Source organism: Neofelis nebulosa, chromosome 15, assembly GCF_028018385.1.
Source record: "Neofelis nebulosa isolate mNeoNeb1 chromosome 15, mNeoNeb1.pri, whole genome shotgun sequence".
NCBI lineage: Eukaryota > Metazoa > Chordata > Mammalia > Carnivora > Felidae > Neofelis > Neofelis nebulosa.
Genome location: NC_080796.1, coordinates 37,835,313 through 37,859,468, shown reverse-complemented (window position 1 = coordinate 37,859,468; position 24,156 = coordinate 37,835,313). Strand labels below are relative to the sequence as shown.

Here is a 24,156-nt window from a genome sequence, read left to right as displayed (position 1 = left end):
AAGTCAGGTACAATATTACCATCTAGCCAAGTATCACATATTGACCTTAGTGTACTTCTCTCTACTTTTAACGTCAAATAGTAAGTTTCGTTATTTGGTAGTATTCATATTTTACTCTAGGACTTAGCCACTCCCTAGAACACACACCTGCTCTAGTATCCTTCTTAAATTCCAAGGTCCTTGATGATATTTAAAAGCTACATATAAATAGAGCTATAGTAGTTAGAGGTAATAATTGTACTCAATATAGTGAATTCTGTGGTTTTCATGCTTTTGGGATGTCTGTTCTAATCATGACACAGCATAGATTAGGAGATCAAACAGATCAGTTCAATTGTTTTTAATTCCTTAGAGATTTAATTTGCTCTTATAAGACCCCCTCTGCTCCTTAAACTACTACCTGCTATTTTTAACTTACTGCTTGTCAATAACTTTACAATGGTCAGGAATACAAGTAGGTGTATACGATACTTTTATATAAATACAGACCATCTGACCAGACAAAAAACACTGGCAATCTTGTCCCAACATGCATTATAAAAATGAAAGAGAAGCAAGATGTAGTTACAATGAGGGAGATTTACCGCAATTCTGGATTTATTTTTGAATATTTTATTGATGATATAAGATGGCCACCTTGAAAGTGACTGTGCATCTTGGATTGTGTTAAACTGAAGGAAAGCAATGCTAGATATAACACATGTTCAAAAGAACATAGAAAAGATAGATTTGTCATAGAGGTCAGAGGCTTTACGGTAAGATCACCCATGAAAGACAGAAAATGTGTAAGAAATAAAACTTAGATTTATAGCAGTATGCATAATGCTAATAAGGAATATAAAGGATATTATTTACTTTTCTTTGTATTGAAACTAAAGCTTAAACAGAAGTTGGGAATCTAAGGTTAACAGGTAAAGCAAAAATTATATGTAACTAATATTACCCTTGCAACTTCCTCAAGGAGGAATGATATTCAGTGAATTTAACACATGCCAATGAAGGAACAACAGACTCAGAGCTCTCCCTACGGCTTACTCTGAGGCATCAGCTAATTGGGAAGAGCTATCCCCACTATTTGGATTGCTATTTTACTTCCCCGTTAAATAACTATTTTTCTCCTTCCTTGCTTTTTTCCCCTTCCTTCTTTCTTTTCCCCTAAACATTTACAGTTAAATCTTTGTTAGGTATGCAAATAACACTACTTAACTGTTGACTTGTAGTACTTACCCAATTTTCTTTTTTTATTTTTAAAGTTTATTTCCTTTGAGAGACAGAGAGACAGAGAGAGAGAAAGAGAGACAGAGCATGAGTCGGGGAGAGGCAGAGAGGGAGACACAGAATTCAAAGCAGGTTCAGGGCTCCAGCACAGAGCCCTACGCAGGGCTTGAACCCATGAACCATGAGATCATGACCTGAGCCAAAGTTAGATGCTTAACTGACTGAGCCACCCAGGTGCCCCCCCACCCAATTTTGTAAATGGAGCTCCCTAAAGAAACCAACATGGCTTAAAAGAAAGCTATCTGACGAGCCCAGTTAAAAAACAGGGTGTGTGTGTGTATGTGTAAGCCATAATGCAGACTTTGGACCTGGCAACCACCATTGTACTTTTGTTCCTATAAATCCAACTTCTTTACATATCTCGTACAAGTGGAATCACATATCATGTGTCTTTTTGTGTCTGGCTTATTTTGCTTACTATAAACTCAGATTTTGAAAGAATAAGCCAAGCATAAAGCAATCATGGCCTAGACTGTTTTAGACCAGGCCTCCTGCTAACAACAGCAGTGAAGACTGAATACAATATTAAGAACATCCATTTGAAAGCACTGAAGAGCTTAAGGCAAAAAAGGATTTTGAAGTAAAAAATCATGGAGAGATGGAAAATGCAAGGAGGTGAGACTAACATTTGGTAACATTTTCTCCCTTGAGATATTTGCTAACTTGCAAGCTGCTCCTGAGAGTCTGAGAAGCTGAGCAGAATTGCTGGCAATCTCCTAGGACCAAGGGGGTGCTGGGAAGAACATTTCAGGCTTTTGGCTATAACCTCAAAGGGCTATGCCCCAGGAGTCAGGAGAACCCAAAAATGTACTGGCTCTCTCCAGGACTGAAGCCTAGCTTTGAATCAGTTCAGTCCTTGGTTGGATTAAGGTGATCTTACCCTAACTGCCTGCCAAGGGCAAAGAAAGAGATGTAAGGCTCTGGATGATGTAATCGGATACTTTTTCATCCACAGTGTCCAAAACCAAATAAAAAATTACCTAGCATACAAAAAAGACAAAATTCTCCAAACCAAGAGGCAGAAAAATCAGTCTAAGACACAAGCCACAATGGATCCAGAAAACAGAACATCAGACATGAATTAGTTAAAAGAAAGTAAATGGCAAGACAGAGTCCTGGCAGAGAACTGGAAAATATAAAATAGCCAAATGGAAATTCTGGAACTGAAAAAAAAAAACACAACAAATGAAATTAAGGACCTAATGAATAGGTCTGACAGCAGATTAGACACAATGTAAGAATCACTGAATTGGAAGATAGGTCAGAAGAACATACACAGAGCTAAGAATAGAGAGATAAAAAGATGGAAAATGCAGAAGAGAATGTAAGAGAAAAATGAAACATGGTGAAAAGAGTTATTGTAGGTATCTGGAGTCCTAAATGAAAGAGAAAGGGACAGAAGCTATAGCTGAAGAGACAATGGCCAAATGTTTGAAAATGATCAAAGTCATCAAGCCATAAATTCAAGAAACACTATGAACCCCAAAAAGCATTTATACTGGTAAGAGTCTGAGCTGGAAACCACCATGGGAAACTTTTGGTGGTATTTATTAAAGCTGAATCTCAGTATATCTTATGACACAGCACTACCATTCAGAAGAAATGCACACGTCTACCAAAAGATGTACATTAGAATATTCATATCAAATTACTCTTAATAGTCCCAAACTGGAAATAATCCAAATGTTCCCCAGTGATATCAAAGATAAACAAATTGCTTTAACAGTCACCAAAAGAATATCACAGAGCAATGAAAATGAATGAATTACCACAATATGTAAAAACAATAAAATGAATGAATAAACATAAAGCTGAGCAAAACAAGCTACAAAGGTAAAGGAAGCATGAACTGGGGAAAAAAATTTTAAAACAAAAACCATAAAGGAAGAAAGACCAATAACTTAGACCATTAAGTCTTAGACTACTAAGAACTACTGTTCATCAAAAGATAGAAAGTGGGGAATAAAAGCTACAAAATAAGATATTTGCAACTCGTATCACCTATAAAAAAACTAGTATCCAGAACATATAAGGAACTCTGACAAATCAATAAGATAACCAGCCTGCTAGGAAAATGAACAAAAAACTTCAACTTTCACTTCTGTGAAACATCTTTTCTCTCTCTCTCTCTCTCTCTCACACACACACACACACACACACACGCATGCACGCACGCACGTGCGAGCGCGTACACACACACACACACACACACACACACACAAAATACAAGTGGCCAAATATGAAACAAATGTTCAATTGTTTCAAGAAAATAAAAAGGTAACTACTGAATGGGAGAAAAGATGTGCAAATCCTATATCTGACAAGGGGCTAATATCCAAAATATATAAAGAACTCTTATTAACCCAATAACAAAACAAAACAAAACAAACAATCTGATTACAAAATTAGTAGATCTGACTAGACATTTTTCCAAAGAAGACATAAAGATGGCCAAGAGGTACATGAAAAGATGCTCATCATCACTAATCATCAGGGAAATGCAAATCAAAACCACAAGATATCACTTCATATCAGTTAGAATAACCATCATCAAAAAGATAAGAAATAAATATTATCAAGGATGTGGAGAGAAGGAAACTCTGATATACTGTTAGTGGGAATGTAAACTGGTGTTAGCCACTATGGAAAACGGTATGGAAGGTTTCTCAAAAAACTAAAAACAGAACTACCATATAATCCAGCAATTCCACATCTGGGTATTCATCTGAAGAAAACAAAAACATTATCTCATAGATGCACCCCCATGTTCATTATAGCATTATTTACAATAGATATGGCAACAACCCAAACGTCCATCAACAGATGAATGGATACAGGAAATGTGGTGCATATATATAATGGAATATTATTCAGTGATAAAAAAGTGAAATTTTGCCATCTGCAATAACACCGATGGTCAATGAGGGCATTATGCTAAGTGAAATAAGTCAGACAAAGACCAATGTTGTATGATCTCATTTATATGTGGAATACAAAACAAAAAACAAACAAAAAAACCCCAAGCTCATAAATACAGGGAATAGATATGTGGTTGCCAGAGGTGGGGAGGTGGGGAGGTGGGGGGGGGGTGGTAGGTAGGTGGGTGAAATGGGTGAAGGGGGTCAAAAGTATAAACTCCCAGGTATAAAATAAATAAATCATGGGGATATTGTGTATAGTATGGTGAGTATAGTTAATAATACTGTATTGCATGTTTGAAAGGTGCTAAGAGAGTAGATCTTAAGTTGTCAGCATGAGAAAAATTTTTATAAATATGTATGCTGATGATGGATATGAACTAACTACACTTACTGTAGTGATCATCTTACAATATATACAAATATTGAATCATTGTGTTATATACCTGAAACCAGTATGTTACATGTCATTTATAGCTAATAAATAAGAAAATAAGTAAGTAAAATGTTTAATTGAATTAATGACTTGAGAAATGTCAATCAGAACTTCTAGAATATACCAAGTCAGGAGAACAATGCAGAGCAACAGAACTCTTATACCCTGCTGGGAGGACTAGAAGTTTGTAAACCACTGTAGAGAGGCTCCTGGTATTAGTTAGTCAGTTGAAGGTACACATAACCTTGCCAATATCCTCCTAGGAAATATATCAGAGCAGTATTTCTTAGCAGAGGCAGGAGTGTCCTGGGCATTTCAGGATTAAAGCCAGTAGCAGTCCCCCTTACCCTATGACAAAGAGAAACATCCCCACACACTTTGGAGCAGGGGACAGATACACCGCTTCGATTGAGGTCTACTGCCCCAGAAGAGGGTTTTCAACCTCAGTGTACCAGCCACATTTTGAACCGAGTAATTCTTTGTTGAGGGGACTTGTCCTGTGGATTGTTGGATGTTTAGCAGCATCTCTGGCCTGTGCTTGCTATAAATGCCAGAAATACCATGACAAATCACGATGACCAAAAATGTCTCTAGACATTGCCAAATGTCCTCTGGAAGGATGAAATCATCCCCAACTGAGAATGACTGTCCTGGAGAAAGCTTTACATAGGTGTATCGAAAGACATGTACAAGCATGTTCACAGCAGTACTGTTATACTAGCAAAAAATTGGAAAAATGAAAATTTCTATCAACACTAGAAGGGGCAAATATTCATATGATATAAGAATATACAGCAGTAAAACTGACCTAGAGCTTCACACGACAAGATGAATAAATCTTAAGAACATCATCTAGATGGGGGAGCCTGGGTGGCTCAGTCAGTTGAGCGTCCAGCTCTTGATTTCAGCTCAGGTCACGATCTCATGGTACATGGGATCAAGGCCCAAGCCAGGCTCTGTGCTGACAGCGCGAAGCCTGCTTGGGCTTCTCTCAACCTCTCACTCTGCCCCTCCCCTCATGCACACTGTCCCTTGCACACACTCTCTCTCTCTCTCAAAATCAATAAAACTTAAAAAAAAAAAAAAAGAACCTAATTTAGATAACGCAAGTTGAATACAAATATGTAGGATTCCTTTTTATATAAAATTCAAAAACAACATGGTACCTTGTCTAGAATTACAAAAAAGCACATTAAAATTATAAAGAAGGGCGAGGGAACGGTACACACAAGATGCAGGATGGTGGTTACCTTTGTAGGGTAGGAAATGGTCTGCAAACATGGAGGAATATGCATGAATTTTAGAAGCTATGGTAATGTCCCACTTCCTGAAGATGACAGGTATACTTGGATATTTGTTACATTTTTATATACCCTCTACAATGCATATGGAGATGTTATACATATTCACTCTTTTAAAATAGATAAAGTTAACAATCCACCATCGTAGACAGAATGCTTAAGATGGTTCCTCTGGTTCATATCCCTTGGTATCCACATCTTCAGTAATCTCTGAGTGTGAATGAAACCTGTTACTTGTTTCTAACTAATGCAATATGACAAAGGTGATGAATTGGGGGGATGTAATTTAGATCTTTAATGAAGTTACTTTGTATCAATCAAAAGAGAGATTCGTATATTCTGGATGGATCTCCCCTAATCAGGTGAGCCCATTAAAAGACAGTCTTGAAGGTGAGAGATCTTCCTGCTGGACTTGAAGCTTCCACAGATTCTACAGCTGTGAGGAAATGAATTCTGCAAACGTGAGTTCTGAAGAGGACCCTGCGCTTCCTTGAGCCTCAGACAAGACTGGCCCTGGCAGACACCATGACTGCAACCAGGTCAATATGAGCCGAGGACCCAGCTAAGCCATGTCTGGACTTCTGGCTCATGGACACAGTGAAATAATAAATGAGTGTGGTCTTAAGTCACTAAATTTGTGGTGATTTGTTACACAGCACAGAAAACTAAAATACTTTTTACAATTTTTATTCTTAAGTAGCAAGATAACTGTATCATTAATCACTGTGTTGGGAAATTAGCTACCCAGCGTCGCTGTAGGGTCCCCGTAAGCACAGAATGTTGAGCTTCTCTTGTTTAGTTTGGCTGAAGGAGGTAATTCACAGAGCTGTACAATCTCACATCAGCTCATTCACGTGGCAGGAGTGGCAGGAGTAGAAGGGCGTCTGTGCTCATATCTTCTCAGTTACAAAGATGCAAAGCTAGTATCAAATCCACACTTGCCCAATGAATGATAAAAATAAAATCTTTACAAAAACCCTGATGGTATAGTACAATCAGAAATGTGGAAAGTTCCAAATGACTGTAAGGATCATACTGCCTTCTTCTCTAACCTGTTATCAAGAAGAGAATCATTTCCTGATTTTTTTTTTTTTTTAACCTCAAAGCAACGTCTGGCACATAGTAAGTGCTTATGGTCTGTTGAATAAAAGAACTCCATTTCAAAAGGAGATGATGTGAGGCCCAATAACCTGCCTTAGGTCATAATATGTTAACGGCAGAGCGGAGATGAAGACAGGGGCTTTCTGTCTGTCAACTGAGTACTTTCTTTCTATGTCAGAATTCAATCCTTAATTACTGCCAAGCCTCATTAAATACACATACCACACAAATCATTAGAAGACTATTAAATATTCAACAGGATTTTCATAATATTAATTCTGTCTGCTTCACTGTTCTCTGAGCTTCTTTCACGGATGGAACCATTTTCTGTGCTGAATAAACAAGCCCCATGTGAACTAGAAAATGAAATAATTTTACTGATCGCAACCAATAACCGTACTTTTTGATTTTCTGAGGCATTTATTAGCCTGATATAGGTAACAACACTCTTTTCCTGGAATAATCAAGAGGAAAGAATCACAGTAGTCCCTGCTACTGGGAGCATCATGAGCCAGAGAGAAGCCATTTGTGTATTCCCGTTTTTAAAACAGCTGCTGATTAATCCTAGCTAAAAAGAAATTATACTTCAAAAGATATGTACCACGAGAGTCTGAATATTCTGTCTCTTTTGTGACATCTGTTTACTCTTTATTCTACTTCGGAGCATCTCTTTTGGGATGGCCCACCATTAAGAATAGTTTAGATTATGTGATAAACATATGTAAACAGGTACCAAAAGTTTTATGGTTCCATGTAAATATATACAATCTTAAAAGTTGGGTGACAATACTTACAAATTGTCTAATTTTGATTATATAAACTCTTTACTCTTGAGGGGAAAAAAATCTTTGCATTAATACAGAACACGCTCCTCTTGGACATAGGTTCTTACTTTGGAATACGACTCATTTCAAGGAAACGTAAGAAATGTTAATGGTCTGCCCTTCCTGCAACCCCTTTACTCTCCTGGCAGAGAAAACAAAAAACAGTAGCTGGCTGGCTATTAATTTGAATAGGAGGATATCACAAAGGGGTAAAAAATGGGACGCTAGCATCCTTGATAATTCCTTCTTTGTCTACAAAGTAAGAAACTCTAGTTTCTTAGTGAGCAGCTTCCAGGCATGAAATAGGGGGCAGGGAGTTACATGTGATGGTTGGTACTAAGCCAGTACGTCTTATTACTAGGAGTCTAGAGAGGAAATACCTATCTCCATGTGTCCTTTCTGCATGGATTCAGTAATCCTTCTTCTCTGTGGTACCTAGTACTTGACAAAAACAAAATGATAAACTTCCATCAATTTATGAATATTAAAAAGTGGGGGAAGGGTTAAGGATTTACTACCACGTCCTATTTATTGTTTTAATATTGCTAAATCTATTTATCAGCAGATTTTTCAAGGTAGTTAGAACAGAATAACCCAAAAAGAAAAGGGAGACCATTCTCACACGAATCAAGTTATCACCACCAAAGGAGAATTAAGAGTACTTACTGTTAAGGAAGCAATCCCTTTGTGGTAGAATTTTAAAGACTCAGCAATGCAAGAAAGTGCTGAACTATAGTTCTCCTCTTGCAACCCGGTGAGGCACTGTTCTGCATGTGAGAACTCCTTCAGACTATTCAGCCAGAAGTAGAAATGTTCTGAGGCAACCTGAGTCAGCAAACTCTGATAAAGCTCTCTGGCCATGTCATGGTTACCCTAAAAAGGGGGGGGGGGGTGTGCACATGATGAGATTCTTACACTTGAATTAGGTAGTGAGGCAGCTAAAAGACAAACTCAAACCTTGGATAAGTTTTAACAATCATTCTTCACATTATATAATTCTTTGAGACTCAGTCTAAGTATTTCTTCAGAGAAAATATGCTGAGCTGCTTTTATATAACAGAATGCCTGAAGTTCTTTTCTAAAACAGTTCCAAAGAGAAAATAAATGGAATGAACTATAACTCACATCTAGAATTTTAGTTCAAACTATAGAAAGTATGAACACCTACTGTATGTCATTCTGTATGAGCTAGTTAGTGCAGTGGGGAGGTGGGGTGTGAACTCCAGGAAGTTCCCTGAAGTGATTATTAGCAGCACCGCGAATGCCTCTCGAAATGACCGAGGGAGGGGAGCTGTTGGGGGGAACGTGAGCTCGGTTTCCTGCAGTGCCTGGATGCTTGGGGGTATTGACTATAACAAAGAATTGTTCTCTCGATAGAGCTCCTCCCCACATTTGAGAAACACCGTAAAATGAGAACATGTGTTACAATATCTAGAATAACACTTCTCAAACTTGCTCTCTGGTCTTATCCCCAAAGGATTTCTACTGTCCAAGCTCTATATTTCTCTCAAGCAAAATAAAAATTGTTAGGCTTTTCATATGGCTGAGAAGGGAACAGCCTACTAAAACGTGCCCCTATCTCCAAATAAGAATGACAAGGTTGGAGAGAGAGAAGGAAGAAAGATCTGGTGTACTGATGATGGAGGATGGAAGTGGTGGGTGGGAGGCAGCTGTGGTTATGAGAATACAGGGCAAAATGAAGTGGCTGAAACTCTTCAGCCAAAAAGAGTTCATATTTGGGGCGCCTGGGTGGCGCAGTCGGTTAAGCGTCCGACTTCAGCCAGGTCACGATCTCGTGGTCCGTGAGTTCGAGCCCCGCGTCAGGCTCTGGGCTGATGGCTCGGAGCCTGGAGCCTGTTTCCGATTCTGTGTCTCCCTCTCTCTCTGCCCCTCCCCCGTTCATGCTCTGTCTCTCTCTGTCCCAAAAATAAATAAAAAACGTTGGAAAAAAAAAAAATTAAAAAAAAAAAAAAAGAGTTCATATTTTTGGAATTCCCGTGGAACTTTCCCCACCACAACACACGAGAAAAGTTATAAACTAGGTCCTTTCCATTATCATCTTTCAATCCCGTGACTAAAACATACTTCCATATTTACTTTCCATCTTGACTAGGGGTGACAATCACACAATCAAAGGTTTGTAACCTGTCACTTTCACCAACCCAGTTCACACAGAAGGATAACACGTACCATTCTGGATGCCTGTCTGGCAATTCGGTAAACAGTCCATCCATTGGAGACACTTTCGAGCTGCTGCTTAATTACTGCCTTTACTTCAGCGGATAGTGCTTTCTGACTTGCTACAAATATCACAGTGGCCAAACTCACCTAACGTTGAGAAAGAAGTAAGAAAAATAAGGAAGAAAACATGTAATTCTATCCAATGTCATAGATAACTTTAACCAAAAGGGAGAAGAATTAGAACCCATCAAAAAAGAACAAAATTTGTTTTCCTTTGACATTTATTAATTTTCCACTTCGAAGTCATTAAGCAATTTATCCCATTGCTCAGAGTATTGTTTGTAATAGCAAATAATCAGAAACAATGCCCATAAATACGGACTAGGAGATTATGATATCACACAGTGAAATACCATATAGTAGTGAAAGGGGTAAACCAGAGATACCCTTATCTATTAGATGGCTCCCACCAAACAGGCAAAGAGACAACATGCAAAAGATTTCATGTAGCAAGATAACCTTTATATAAAGTTAAAAATATGAAAAGAATAGGGGCGCCTGGGTGGCGCAGTCGGTTAAGCGTCCAACTTCAGCCAGGTCACGATCTCGCGGTCCGTGAGTTTGAGCCCCGCGTCGGGCTCTGGGCTGATGGCTCGGAGCCTGGAGCCTGTTTCCGATTCTGTGTCTCCCTCTCTCTCTGCCCCTCCCCCGTTCATGCTCTGTCTCTGTCTGTCCCAAAAATAAATTAAAAAAAAAAAAAAAAAAAAAAACGTTGAAAAAAAAAAAATATGAAAAGAATATTGTTTATTACTTAGGATATATACCAAGGTAGTAAATGTATAACATGCATGGGAACGATGAACACCAAATGCAGGACAGTGGTTAGCTCTGGGAGAAGGAAGAAGATACTATTAGGGAGGTACATAGGGAAGTACAATTCAACTGTACTGGTAAGATTTTTTTTCTTAAGCTAGGTGACGGATGCAAATGGTTTCATATTATTCCTTATGCTTTAATACTATGTTTCATAATTTAATACTATGTTTCATAATTTAATGACATACTGTCTCACAGTAGTACTAACAAAAAAGGGACAAAGAACATTAGTTGAAAATGCTGCTTCAATAAAAAATAAACTTGGCTAACTGTGTCTTAGTATTCTGAAGCTGATATATACAAAGGTCCACATAAGCTGGGATAACTGTATGATGTCATTCCCATGGCTACTGCCACTTGGTCATCAAGGGTAACTTTTCCTGGTAGGAATGAAATGGGGGTAATCTTTTACACAATTTTCCCCGGAGGATTAAATATAAATGAGCTTGAGTAAGAAATCTCATTACACTTTTCTCCAAGCCCTAAATTCAGATGACCACAACATGAAGCGGCCAACTTAAGGCTTACATCTCATTTATGCTTATTTAGAGCGAAGCCTACTCTGAGCCCTGGAGAACTTCCAACTACACGTTATTATATAGCTTCCCTGTCTTCTGTTTCTAAGCATGCACCTTTCCCAACCCCAGGACTATACTGAAACCTAAACAGGATTCTAAACAGCTACAGAGGTCCTGAATTGGAAAAGAGGAATTTGAGCTAATTTATGGTCACTGTTATCATTACGTCCTTAACTTACATTTTTGAAAGTACAAAATAGGGTTTAGTTCATTACTGCTTTGCATTAGAAAGGAAAAAAAAATTATTTTCACTTTGAAATAAAACAAAAATATCAGACTGGAGGCTTGGCTACACTAAGCAACTTGACAGGGCTTGGGAAGAATGCAGTTTTAGATTTGAACTAAACAGAGCTTTGTAAATCAAAAGTGGAAATAGTCAAAAGCTCACAGTTCCAATTCTGTTCTGACTTCAGCAGACTCTTGGTCTTACATAATTAATCTAAGTAGAGTCAAACAGTAACGTTGACTTCCTAAAGTAATTCCCACTACACCAGATCTATTCATCCCCGGCAGGTTCAAAAGGTGGCTCTTTACCAGAAGTTCCTGTTGCTTGTCTGTGGCTGACCGTCCGATCACCTTGTAGAGCTCCATGAGGTCCCCGAGCATTCCGTCGCCCAGCACTGGCAGCTGCATGGCAATGGCCGCCAGGCAATGGCACATCAGGATCCGCGCGGCATCCTGAGCACTGTGCAGCTGGGTCAACAAGGTCTCAACCACTGACTGGCTAAGATGAGGCCTGCCCTTGGCTAGCTTCACCATACAATTCAGAGCAATCTGCACATTGAATAGAAGATGGACCAGTTACATGCTGAAGGTATTAACTGAAGCTTTAAAGAAAAGAACTTCGTACAAGTGATTAGGAAATATCAAGGAAAAGGTTTTCTGTGGGCATAACATTCTCCTGCCTAAGAAACACACAGCATACTGAATCTTATTATCAGGATCTGAAAGTGAGCCATGTTTAAATGAGAGTAAGTCGAGACTGTATATTAACCACTCATTTCAATGTAGGCCTATTTAAAAAAAAGACTTGAGATGAAAATCACAACAAGGAAGAGGCCATATACATGCCAAATGGGATATCACCATACTGCACTTTCGTTACTTTTCAAAAACTGCTTCTGAAGTATGGTTTGTAAACTTCCCTATACCAGCATCACCCAGGATGCTAACGAAAATACAGATTTCCGAACCCCACCTGTCCCAAACTTAATAGATTAACTTTTTTTAGTATTTGGGTTACTAGGAGTTTAAAGTTCAAAAAAGGTGTCCTAAATGACACTGAGGCACACTGAAGTGGGAAGAGACTTCTAATTTTCTTTCTTTCTTACTTCTAACCTGAAATCCAAAAATCAATTGGCTTTAGAACTTCCATTCGGTCCAGTTAATGGCATCGACTAATATCCCAGCCACCAAAACCAGAAACCAGAAGTCCTCTCATTTTTATGTAGCCAAATGACTGCTACATTTAGTCATTTCCATTTTCACCAAATCTTCAATATCCACCTCCTTTCCATTCTCTCTACCACAACATAAATCTCTTCCTAATTTCCATCTCTTGAAAGCATGGGCCCGTTAACCCACCTTCACACTACAACCATGTAGCTTTCGGTACGTGTTAGGAAGACACAATGAGGTCTTCAGAACCAGACAGGTCCAAAGTTGAAGATCAGCCTGCCCTTGATCAGCTAGGTATCTTTCAACAAGTTATTTTATCTTTCTGAATCTTAATTTCCTCGTGAGCATTAAAGAGGGACAAATTTCACTAGATTGGTTTTTTGTAAAGAAAAAAATATATATACAAGTTGTCAACAAAGTATGGCACATAACAGACATATTTAAATAACAATAATAACTACAACAAATGTTACAGCATGTCCATTACTTTAGAAATTTTAATATTCCCTCAACTACCTTGAGAATCAAGACAAAGTTCCTTGGCATCAGGTCTGGTAACCTGCTTGACAGAGCAGATCTTCCAGATCTCCTAATTGTGTCATGTAGCCACAGGGGGCTATTCACCATCTTCCAACATGAGAGGTAGATTGCTGTTTTCATAACTCCTATAACTGTCATCACTTGGATTCAAATGATCTTTCCTCAATACCGAAATTCTACCCCATCTTTCAAGGTTTAACTCACACGACAGCTACTCGTTCAAATCTTCCCTAACATCCTTAGTTCAACTGAATCACTCTTAACTCTGTCCTCTCATTAGAATTGCACTTTGATTCATACTACCAGGGAACTTAGTGCATTCTGTTTGGTATTATTGTCCCTAAGATAAATGTCAGTGTGTTCTAGATGGGGAACTCCTCTAATACAGAAACCTTTCTTGACCATCTTTGTATGTCCCATGGTGCTGAGGCCAGTGTTTTATTGACATTTACAACTGGTAAGAAAAGGATTTGGTTTGTTTTCTTTCTCTCTTTTTTAAAACGTTTATGTAAATGTATTGTGGCTCCAAAGGGATTCTGGGGATGAATCATTTGCCAAACACATTTTTATTTAACTAATATCTTCACTGTTCATCACTGTGACATACCTTTTCTTAACATTCTAAACTAAGTTATGACTTACTTCGAACTGAATCATAACTTAGACAAGCTATCATTCTTATAATCTCTAATATCTACCTAATAGCCTTTTACTTCTATTAGCCCCACCTTTCTTAATTTTGTACCATCACAAATTGTATTTCATATTTCACTCCAATAAGAGTAGGCTCATTTCACATCTTAAAAGCCTTAAAAATCTCCAGTGTCATAATAAATTTTAAATATCTCTTTTAAAATCTCTTATCAGTGTTACCTCAGATTATAAACTTCTGTAAGTACAGGGGCTCTGCCTATTTAATTTTGCCTTATGTTGCCTAGGACCTTCATATGTATTTGCTTCAACTAAATAAACACTGTCAACTGAAGGCAAAATAGGCCAAAGTTTGGGTTTTTACTTTGTCTATTCTTTGGAATAACAATGGTCAAAGCGGTAATTTTGAAAGTGAAGATCAAGGGCAAATTGTGTGTTTAAGCCAGAATTGACAAACTACTGCCCTTTGGCCAACACCTGCTTGGTTTTGTAAATAAAGTTTTACTGCCGTACCACCACACTTTCTTTCTTCCCCTTATGCACACCATCCATGGCTGCTTTGTCCTATAACTGTAGAACTGAGTAGTTGTGACAAGAGTGTATAGCCTGCAAAACTTAAAATATTTACTATTTGGCCCTTTATAGAGAGACTGCCAATCCCTAGTTGAGGCAATAAAAACAGGCATTATATTAAAATAAATTATATTTTCACCTTTAACGTGGCTTGAGCACCTGGACTATCATCTTGACTACAAAGTACCAAAAGGGATTCCAGGCCAAAGACAGCATCTTGTTCCAGTGCCAAAAGGTCTAGAGGAAAAACACTAAGTTTTACAGTGGTCAAATGGAGAAGATTAAATACTCACTCACACACACACACACACACACACACACACACACACACACTTAGAAGAAAAAACATTAAGGACTGGAAGATATAGGAAACACTGTCATGTGTAAAGCTAACCTTCCTGAAAAAGTACATGCGCCATTACTTATGAAATGTAAAGGCTATCTTTAGACTTCCACTTTCCACTACTTTACTAATGATTATAAAAATATATACATTACATCAAACTAAAAACTTTCTGCACAGCAAAGGAAACCATTAACAAAATGAAAAGGCATCCTGCTGAATGGGATAAAATATGTGCAAATCATGTATGTGGTAAGGGGTTAATATCCAAAATATATAAAGAACTCATATGCAGCAGCAAAAAACAAACTATCTGATTAAAAACTGGGTAGAGGACCTGAAAAATCATTTTTCTGAAGGACACATCCAGAGGGCCAACAAGTACACGAAAAGAGGCTCAACATCACCAATCATCAGGGAAATGTAAATCAAAACGACCATGAGAGATCGCCTCACACCTGTTAGAATGGCTACTGTCGAAAAGACAAGAAAGAACAAGCTGGTGAGGATGTGGAGAAAAAGGAACCCTTGTGCACTGCTGGTGAGAATGCATATTGATGCAACTGTTCTGGAAGGCAGCATGGAGGTTCTTCATAAAACTGAAAACAGAACTAGTATATGATCCAGCAATTCCATTTCTGGATATTTACTCACAGAAAATAAAAATGATAACTCAAAAAGACATATGCACCTTCATGTTCGTTACAGCATTATTTATAACAGCTGAGATATGGAAACAACCAATAAGATGATGGATAAAGAAAATGTGGTATTGATACACAAAGGGTCATTATTCAGCCACAAAAAGAAGGAAAACCTGCCATTTGAGACAACATGGATCGATACTGAAGGCATAATGTTAAGTGAAATAAGTCAGACAGAAAAAGACATATGATCATATGATTTCACTTATACGTGGAATCTAAAACAAACAAATACACAAGCAAAAAGCAAAAGCAAAAGCAAACAAAAACCGAGCTCGTAAGTACAAAGAACAGACTGGTGGTTGCCAGAGGCAGGTGGTAGGTAAAAATGGGAGAAGAGAGTTGAAAGGTGCAAACCTCTAGCTATAAGATGAGTAAGTCATGGGATGTATTGTATAGCGTGGTGAGTATAGTTAACAACGCTATATTGCATATTTGAAAGTTGTTAAAAGGGTAGATCTTAAAAATTCTCATCACAAGAAGAAAATTTTATAACTGTATATAGTGACTGACATTAAACAGACTAACTGTGGTGATCATTTCACAATATATGCAAATATCAAATCACTCTGTCATACACCTGAAACTAATATTTTAAAAAAGATATATATACCCACATTAAATCAAGAGCTAAAGCCGTAAAGGTATAAATAAAGCATAACTGAAACAGGGTCACCAGCTTCGCTGAGGAAAATACTAGGAACGGCAAACCATGTCTTCCTAACTAGACATAAATCTTTAATCTTCTTTCCTAACTGGACAGATTATGCTTGTCTATTTTCACCTACAAGGTAACTTTCTAATGAAAACTGCACCCCTTTTAGGAAGTAATGAAGATGCCACATAATCTTATTAATGTTATAAGTCAGACCACAAAGAACAAATTCCTTAAGATGTCTCATGTAATAGAGTACTACAGCATCGTTCCACTGCCATGGGGCTAAAATTTCTCTAGAAGTTCTAGAAAGTTCTGAATATATTAGTTAACCATATTTAGGTTAATATGTATGAGCTTTGAGAACACACAGTTTTCTATGTTACATGGTAGAAAACACTCATAACTATTTAAAAAATAAAACAGGTTTAATTATTCAAATAAGAATCAACATTTAAAGAACAATTTAAAGAAATGTTATCTGAATTAGTATAAGGCTTGACAAACAGTGTTAAGACTACTGAAGGTCAGGATGCTAGAGAAAAAAAATAGGTACTAAGAATGAGCAGTGCTGACGTTTTGTGGGGCTAAGATTTCTATTTATGATCCTTAATAAAGATCAAAATAAACACTGTAATAGAAGAAATATCCAAAATGCATTTCTGGTTTTGAACACCAGCATGAACTTATTCAAGCCTTTATTTAGATCAAAGATGTTAGGAATATAATAAAATGTACGCATATTCTTTCTGTTTCTTTCTTTCTTTCTTTCTTTCTTTCTTTCTTTCTTTCTTTCTTTCCTTTCTTTTTCTTTTCTTTTCCTTTTTTTTTTTTTTCTGAGAGAGAGAAAGAGCTCCAGCAGGGAAGAGGGGCAGGGGGAGAGATCTAGAGTGAACCTTAACCAGGCTCTACGGTCCACAGAACCCCAAGTGGGGCTCAATCTCAGAACCCTGGGATTACGACCTGGGTCCAAATCAAGAGTCTGCCAACCACTTAACCAGTTGAGCCACCCAGGCACCCCTAAGCATTTTCTATTCATATCTTAAATTATGCAAATCAGTTTAACTTTAAATACCCAGAGACAAATTCTATGCCAATTTAATTCATATTACTCTGTTAACTCATTTGCCCCTAGGTGAAACTATTTGTTACTTGAGCCCCTTGTTAACTTAAAGTATTTTTTCCTAAATTTCTCAGGCTTTTGTACAGGTGAACAAACTGTCATACCACAGGGCAGTCATAAGCGATTCCTACCCACAGCACCATCCACGCAAAGTTCAGCACTGAGAGGAAATGGGCAATGCTCCATGAAACCTTTCAGTTTCACAATCTCAATCCCAAGGTCCTCATTTTCATATTTTTATTTTTCATGGGATTAAGTAGTCTTGAGAAAACCTGCTCTAAGAACACTTCAGGAGGCAACCAGTAGGTAAAAGCACAAGTGCTAAAAATAATAAGGGATTAAAAAACCAAAGACACATACACAATTCCACCAAAACTTCCAATTTGAAAGTTTATATATAGTATCAGTCCTGATCAAACTGACCTTTTTCTTGACAGGAGACAGTTATATTAGTTAGGACTCGCACTCCATGAGCTGCAATGCCCCTGTTGTTATGGTAACAGCATTCTTGGGCTAATCGGACCAAGTCAGAAGATCTGGGGGAAGAACCCACGTTTCCTAAACAAGAAGAGAAAAGCAGCACCGATTTAATTCACTCATATAGTCCAAAAGCAATTCAATGTCTAGGTTCATTTTTCTCCTTTTCAAAGGAAAATTTCTACTCCATCTACTTCTACTCCATCATCAATAAAAACAATCATTCCTGCTTCTCTTGTCAAGGTACTTAGAACAGGTATATGCAATAGTCTGTAATGAATTAGGATCTAAAATAATATAGGACTTTCCCACAAAAATATTAATAAAAAATTGACTAAGGAGCACAGCAAAAGCCAAAACAACTAAAGATTGGTTCTGGGGAACCAATTGGTTCTCATTAAAATTAGGATGTCAATACAGGCTTCTAATCAGGTAAACCTGACCTTTAAGAGAGGAAAGAAAAAGAGAAACAAAACTTTTAAAGTTTGCTTTTCTTACCTCAATGGCTGGCATAGAGTTAAGGTTTACACAGAATTCATGATTTTAGAACTGGAAAGGATTCTGACATCACATGATTCAATGCTTTTTACAGAAGAAACTGAAGCCCAAAGATTTTAAGCATCTTGCCCCTGAGATCATAAAATCTGTTACTTATGTCCTACCCCTGTGCTTTATACCTTATGCTCTCTGCTGTAGATTGCAGTGACTTTTAAAATTCACACTTGAAATTCTGTAACGTAAAATCCGTTACTTATGTCCTACCCCTGTGCTTTATACCTCACGCTCTATGCTGTAGACTGCAGTCACCTTTAAAATACACACTTGAAATTCTGTAACGTAAGGCTTATGTTGCAAATATTTTTACATACAGTAGAGAAGCTCTCAGGTATAAGTGAGTGAGCTTCAAGAAGATTAAAGCTTTTCAACTTTTTAGCAGTCTCTTGTTTCTGCCTTCCTTTTTCCATTCTTGCTTATTTTCCATGATTCCTATCAACTTCAACCTTGCCTCTCCTACCAAGGTTGATCATATCTTTTGAGGCTGAAGGGGGACATCATTACTACTTACAACAGGCATAAACCAAGACTACCTCAGGCAGTGTGGGACATATGTTGCCTTACTGATTCGCAGTTTAACATAAAAATACTAGCTCAGGTAAAGCCTCAGTGTTTTTAAAATATTTGAAAAGCTTTTCAAAACTATGGCACTTGTATTTCCTCCATTCTTTTTCTTTCCTATGTGATTTGGACAAAACAGACTCATTTATAAATTTACAGATGTGTTCTGCAACTTACATTTTTCCTTTTTTTCTATGAAGCGTCATCATAGGACATTTGACAAAAAAACATAAAGATCCAAAAAAAACCCCAAAAATCATCCCAAATCCCACAAATGAGTGTGGCATTATTTCATTAGCTTTCTAGAGTGTTTCCTTTAAATAAATTTTTTTCCCTTTACGCACATCAACACAATTTAAAAATTCACACATACTCATGATAAGTAGATAGTGGCCAATACTCTGCCTTTAAAATATAGTATTTTGTGGCATTTTTCTATGTTAACTGTTTCAGGGAAAATATTACTTTTAAATTTAATTTTTTGGGGCGCCTGGGTGGCGCAGTCGGTTAAGCGTCCGACTTCAGCCAGGTCACGATCTCGCGGTCCGTGAGTTCGAGCCCCGCGTCAGGCTCTGGGCTGGGCTGATGGCCCAGAGCCTGGAGCTCGTTTCCGATTCTGTGTCTCCCTCTCTCTCTGACCCTTCCCCGTTCATGCTATGTCTCTCTCTGTCCCAAAAATAAATTAAAAAGTTGAAAAAAAAAAAAAATTTAATTTTTTTATTTACTTAGAAATTATTTGCTAAGATAAATCCAACTGGTTCAAAAGGTTCAACAAATATTAGAAAAATGTATAAAGTCAGTGAATGAGAAGTCTTCTTCATGCACCCAATGCTATCAGTTCCTTGTGTATCATTCCAGGCTCTATAAATTTGCAAGTGCACATATTTTGCTATTGCTTTCTCCTTTCATAAACTTTTGCATCTTGCTTTTTCTTTAAACATTGTATCATGGAGATTATTCCATGCCATACATTCTTTTTAATAAATTACACTGACTTCTATTGCCGTTGTATAACATTATTTCTTTAATGCGGTCCCTACTGATGGATTTTTTTATGCTCTTACACCCCTGCTGATGGATAGTATTTTGCTATTACATATAATGATGCTATGAATACACTTGTACATCTGTCATTTGTCAAATATGTGACTATACTAGTAGGATAAATTCCTAGAAGTGAAATTTCTGGCTCATTTATAATTTTGATGAGTATTTCCAAATCACCTATGCAGACTAATAATTCACAACCCATGAGCAATGAATGAGAGTCGTGGTTCACCCACACCCCTGCTATCAAACTTCTGAATCTATGCCAATCTGATGGACTGGTAAAGTATTTCAGTGTGGCTTTGTTTGGCATTCTTCTTAGGTATGTGCGACACTGAACATCTTACATGCTTACGAGCCATTTGTTAGTGATTTAGATGCAAAATTTAATTTTGTTTTACAAACTATCCTGCTTACGTTGAAAAAATCTAAGCAATGAAAACATACTTAAACGTTTACCATTGCTTACGGGAATAGTCCAATTTTGTAAAATCCCTGACTTTTAATTTCCTATAAGCATTACCTAATGTGGTTATTTAAACCTTTTGCTTAATTCCATATAGAAACTGCAATTTAATAAAATTCAACATTCAATAAAAGGACAAAGCTCAAGAAGTGCTTGAATACTATAACCTGACAAAGCTTATACATGACTTTTAAAAAATAAAGAAAAAGAAAGTCATTTTACATCTAGGTCATTTAGTATAAAACTGCACCCTAAGTCAGAACTTTTGGGTTCTGGCCCAGGCTAAGGCTCTTTATAATGTGTGCCTTTGGACATATCACTGCAAATTTGTAAGCCTCGATTTTAATACTTATAAACTCCTCTGCATGTGCCTTACTTGAAAGGCTACTTGTACAGAAGCAATGAGACCTTGCATGGGAAGGCACTTGTAAGTTATAAGATACAATTAATACTCTGCTTACCACAGCTTTCTTCAGGTAGGATGTTGGTCAAGGATAGTAAGTATCAGCTGAGAAACTGAGACTGGCTGATTCATGTAGAAAAAGAACTTAGGGAAAGCATAATGGGCATGTGATTGTTGATAAAAAAGGCTGTAATAATACATCCCTTGCAGGCAAGCTCCTTTGCAATGCAATTTCTAATTCCTTGCCTCAAGAGGTGTTTATTTCTCCACTTATTTAGACTTGGCTGTGTGACTTGCCCTGGCTACCGAGACATGAAGAAACATGTGCAAGCGAAACGCGAAGAAGTGCTTATGTGCTGGTGGCCTGCCTTCTTTTGGCTGCTGTGAGGACCCTCGAGGACACGATGTTAACAAAGCTAAGCTGGCCTGCTGAGAGTCCCATGCAGGAGAACCATGGTGCCTCTGCTGAAAGCCTTTCACGCTCCAGCTGGTGAATGCGACTACCTTAGACCGTCCAGTCTGGTCCAGGTTCCAGAGGACTGCAGTTTTCTGAGTAAAAGCCAATCAAAATTGCTGATATACAGAATCAGAGCAAACACAATGGTTTTAAGCCACTAAGTTTTGAGGTGATTTATTTTGTAGCAATGGATAACTGACATAGAAATACCTCACAGAATGGGGCGCTTGGGTGCCTCAGTCAGTTGGGCGTCTGACTGAGGCTCAAGGTCATGATCTCACGGTCTGTGAGTTTGAGCCCCATGTCGGGCTCTGTGCTGACAGCTCATGGCTTGGAACCTGCTTCTAATTCTGTGTCTCCCTCGCTCTCTACCCCTCCCCCAGTCACGCTCTATCTCTGACTCTCTCAAAAATAAACAAACATTAAAAAGAAAACTTTTTTAAAAAGAAATACCTCACAGAATTACTGGAAAGGCTAGAAAACTAAGCTTAGGAAATAGGAAACAGGCAAGGCTAGAGACCAACCAAGATCACTGCCCAAATCATGCACAGAATGAGTTCAGTGAAGATATTGCCACCACTGGCACTGATTCCTCAATGTCACAACTTACACTGCTGCCAAAGGGACCATGCATGACACAGCAAACGCCCACTGCCTATGGCAGATCCTAGAAACTGGTTGTGGCCGTGGTCACCGCTGTATCACTAGTATGTATTCTCCCACTTCCCAACTTTTTTTTTTAAATTTTTTTAAATGTTTATTTAATTTTGAGAGACAGAGGCAGAGACAGAGCACAAGTGGGGAGGGGGAGGGGGGAGACAGAGAGAGAGAGAGAGAGAGAGAGAGAGAGAGAGAGAGAGAGAGAACCCGAAGCAGGCTCCAGGCTCTGAGCTGTCCGCACAAAGCCCGATGGGGGGCTCGAACCCACGAACTATGAGATCATGACCTGAGCTAAAGTCAGATGTTTAACTGACTGAGCCACCCAAGCACCCCAATAAAGGCATTCTGAAGTTAAATCATCTGGAATAGGCAACTAGGAAATCATTATTGAACTGGGGTAAAGTTTTATTTTAATCATTTTCCAGAGGGATGACATATACCTAAAAGAGGGCATGTGACATTTGCTTTTAAACATCACCACCATTTGGCCTTTGAAATGTACTTAAATCCAAAGGGCACTTTGAGTCAGAGGCATACAAAAGCAAACAAGCTATGTTAAGTATCTGCAAAAATACTGTTTCACCTACATATAATTCAAAACAGGGCAAATCTAGAAAACCAATATCCTTGAATTATAATCAAAGGTGCAAGATTTTATGACAACAGACATTAGTTAAGAAATCCTTTTCAAATCAATCACTAGCATATAACAGAGTATGAGATTGGAACCGTCCTGGATTCTAAGGCTTTACAGAAGAAGCAACATGACCCATCAGCATGAAAAAGGGATTACCACATTGTCCGTATGCTCTCCCCTGTCTTCGCCTTACCTGAAGCTATGCTGAAGTAATGTTTGATGGCAATGGTCCCTGACAGTGTGGAAAGGACAGACAACATCCCAAGTTTCAGGCTGTCATAAGGAGTCTGGAGGGCACATTCACAGAGTGCCTGAAATACAGAGGAGTAAAGAACGCAGAAGTTGAAATGCCAATATACTTTAAAATTGTCTAGTTGTTTTAAATGTCCTAGCTTTTAGAAAAATTGTATCTTTTCCCCCCATGATAAAAACTTAAGTTAAACTGCCACAGCCAAGAGGACCCTAAGGACACATGTTAGCTAAATATAATGTAGTTTCCTAGATGGGCTCCTGGAACAGAAAAAGGACACCAAGTAACAACTAAAGGAACCAGAATAAGGAATGAACTTTGATTAATAATAATAATGTATCAGGGCGCCTGGGTGGCTCAGTCGGTTGAGCGTCCGACTTCGGCTCAGGTCACGATCTCATTGTCCTTGAGTTCGAGCCCCGTGTCGGGCTCTGGGCTGACGGCTCAGAGCCTGGAGCCTGCTTCTGATTCTGTGTCTCCCTCTCTCTCTGCCCCTCCCCCGTTCATGCTCTGTCTCTCTCTGTCTCAAAAATAAATAAACGTTAAAAAAAAATTAAAAAAATTAAAAAAAAAATAATGTATCAACAGTTTATTAATTTTAACAAATGTGCCATACTAATGTTAATTACCAATAATAGGGGTTAACTGGATGTGGGGTGTGTGGCGATCCTCTGTATTGTCTTTCCCATTTTTCTGTAAATCTACACCTATTATGAAGAATAAAGTCTATTTAAAAAAAAAAGGTCATCATGACTGATTTTTTATTAAGCCCAGTGTATAAATTACGTACTATTTAGTCCTCACAAGCAGAACCTCTACCACACTCTGCTTACTTGAGAGATATGTATGTTAGTTCATGTATGTATATTTAAAAAAAAATAGAATGTGGCAATTCTATCTACTATACAAGTGAATGAGCTGTCTCTTCTCCATTTCGGGTCATCTACTCTATGCCTAAGATGATCTGAAGAATTACGAAAAAGAAGAGGCTTTTCTTTCAGCACAGTCAGCTATAAATATATGCTTATACTACAGGGACTCCTGCCTCATCCTGTATATTTACTCTTGGGACATGTCTTGTAAGTAGTCAAATAACTGCCCTGCTAAATTCAGCTAATTCCCATTCTCCAACAAGGGCAAAGGTTCAGAAAATGGCAAAACTT

The 24,156-nt window shown here is 38.0% G+C and overlaps 1 protein-coding gene across 1 annotated transcript in view; it reads right to left on the bottom strand.

Annotated features, from left to right (window-relative positions):
* INTS7 (integrator complex subunit 7) overlaps positions 1–24,156 on the bottom strand; it is a 93,678-nt gene that overhangs the window by 21,099 nt on the left and 48,423 nt on the right. The window contains exons 8-13 of the mRNA XM_058702115.1: positions 22,937–23,054; positions 17,904–18,038; positions 14,795–14,892; positions 12,028–12,267; positions 10,049–10,186; positions 8,525–8,731 (exon numbers count right to left, since the gene is read on the bottom strand). Coding sequence (XP_058558098.1) covers positions 8,525–8,731; positions 10,049–10,186; positions 12,028–12,267; positions 14,795–14,892; positions 17,904–18,038; positions 22,937–23,054 — 936 coding nt within the window. The remainder of the gene's footprint in view (positions 1–8,524; positions 8,732–10,048; positions 10,187–12,027; positions 12,268–14,794; positions 14,893–17,903; positions 18,039–22,936; positions 23,055–24,156) is intronic.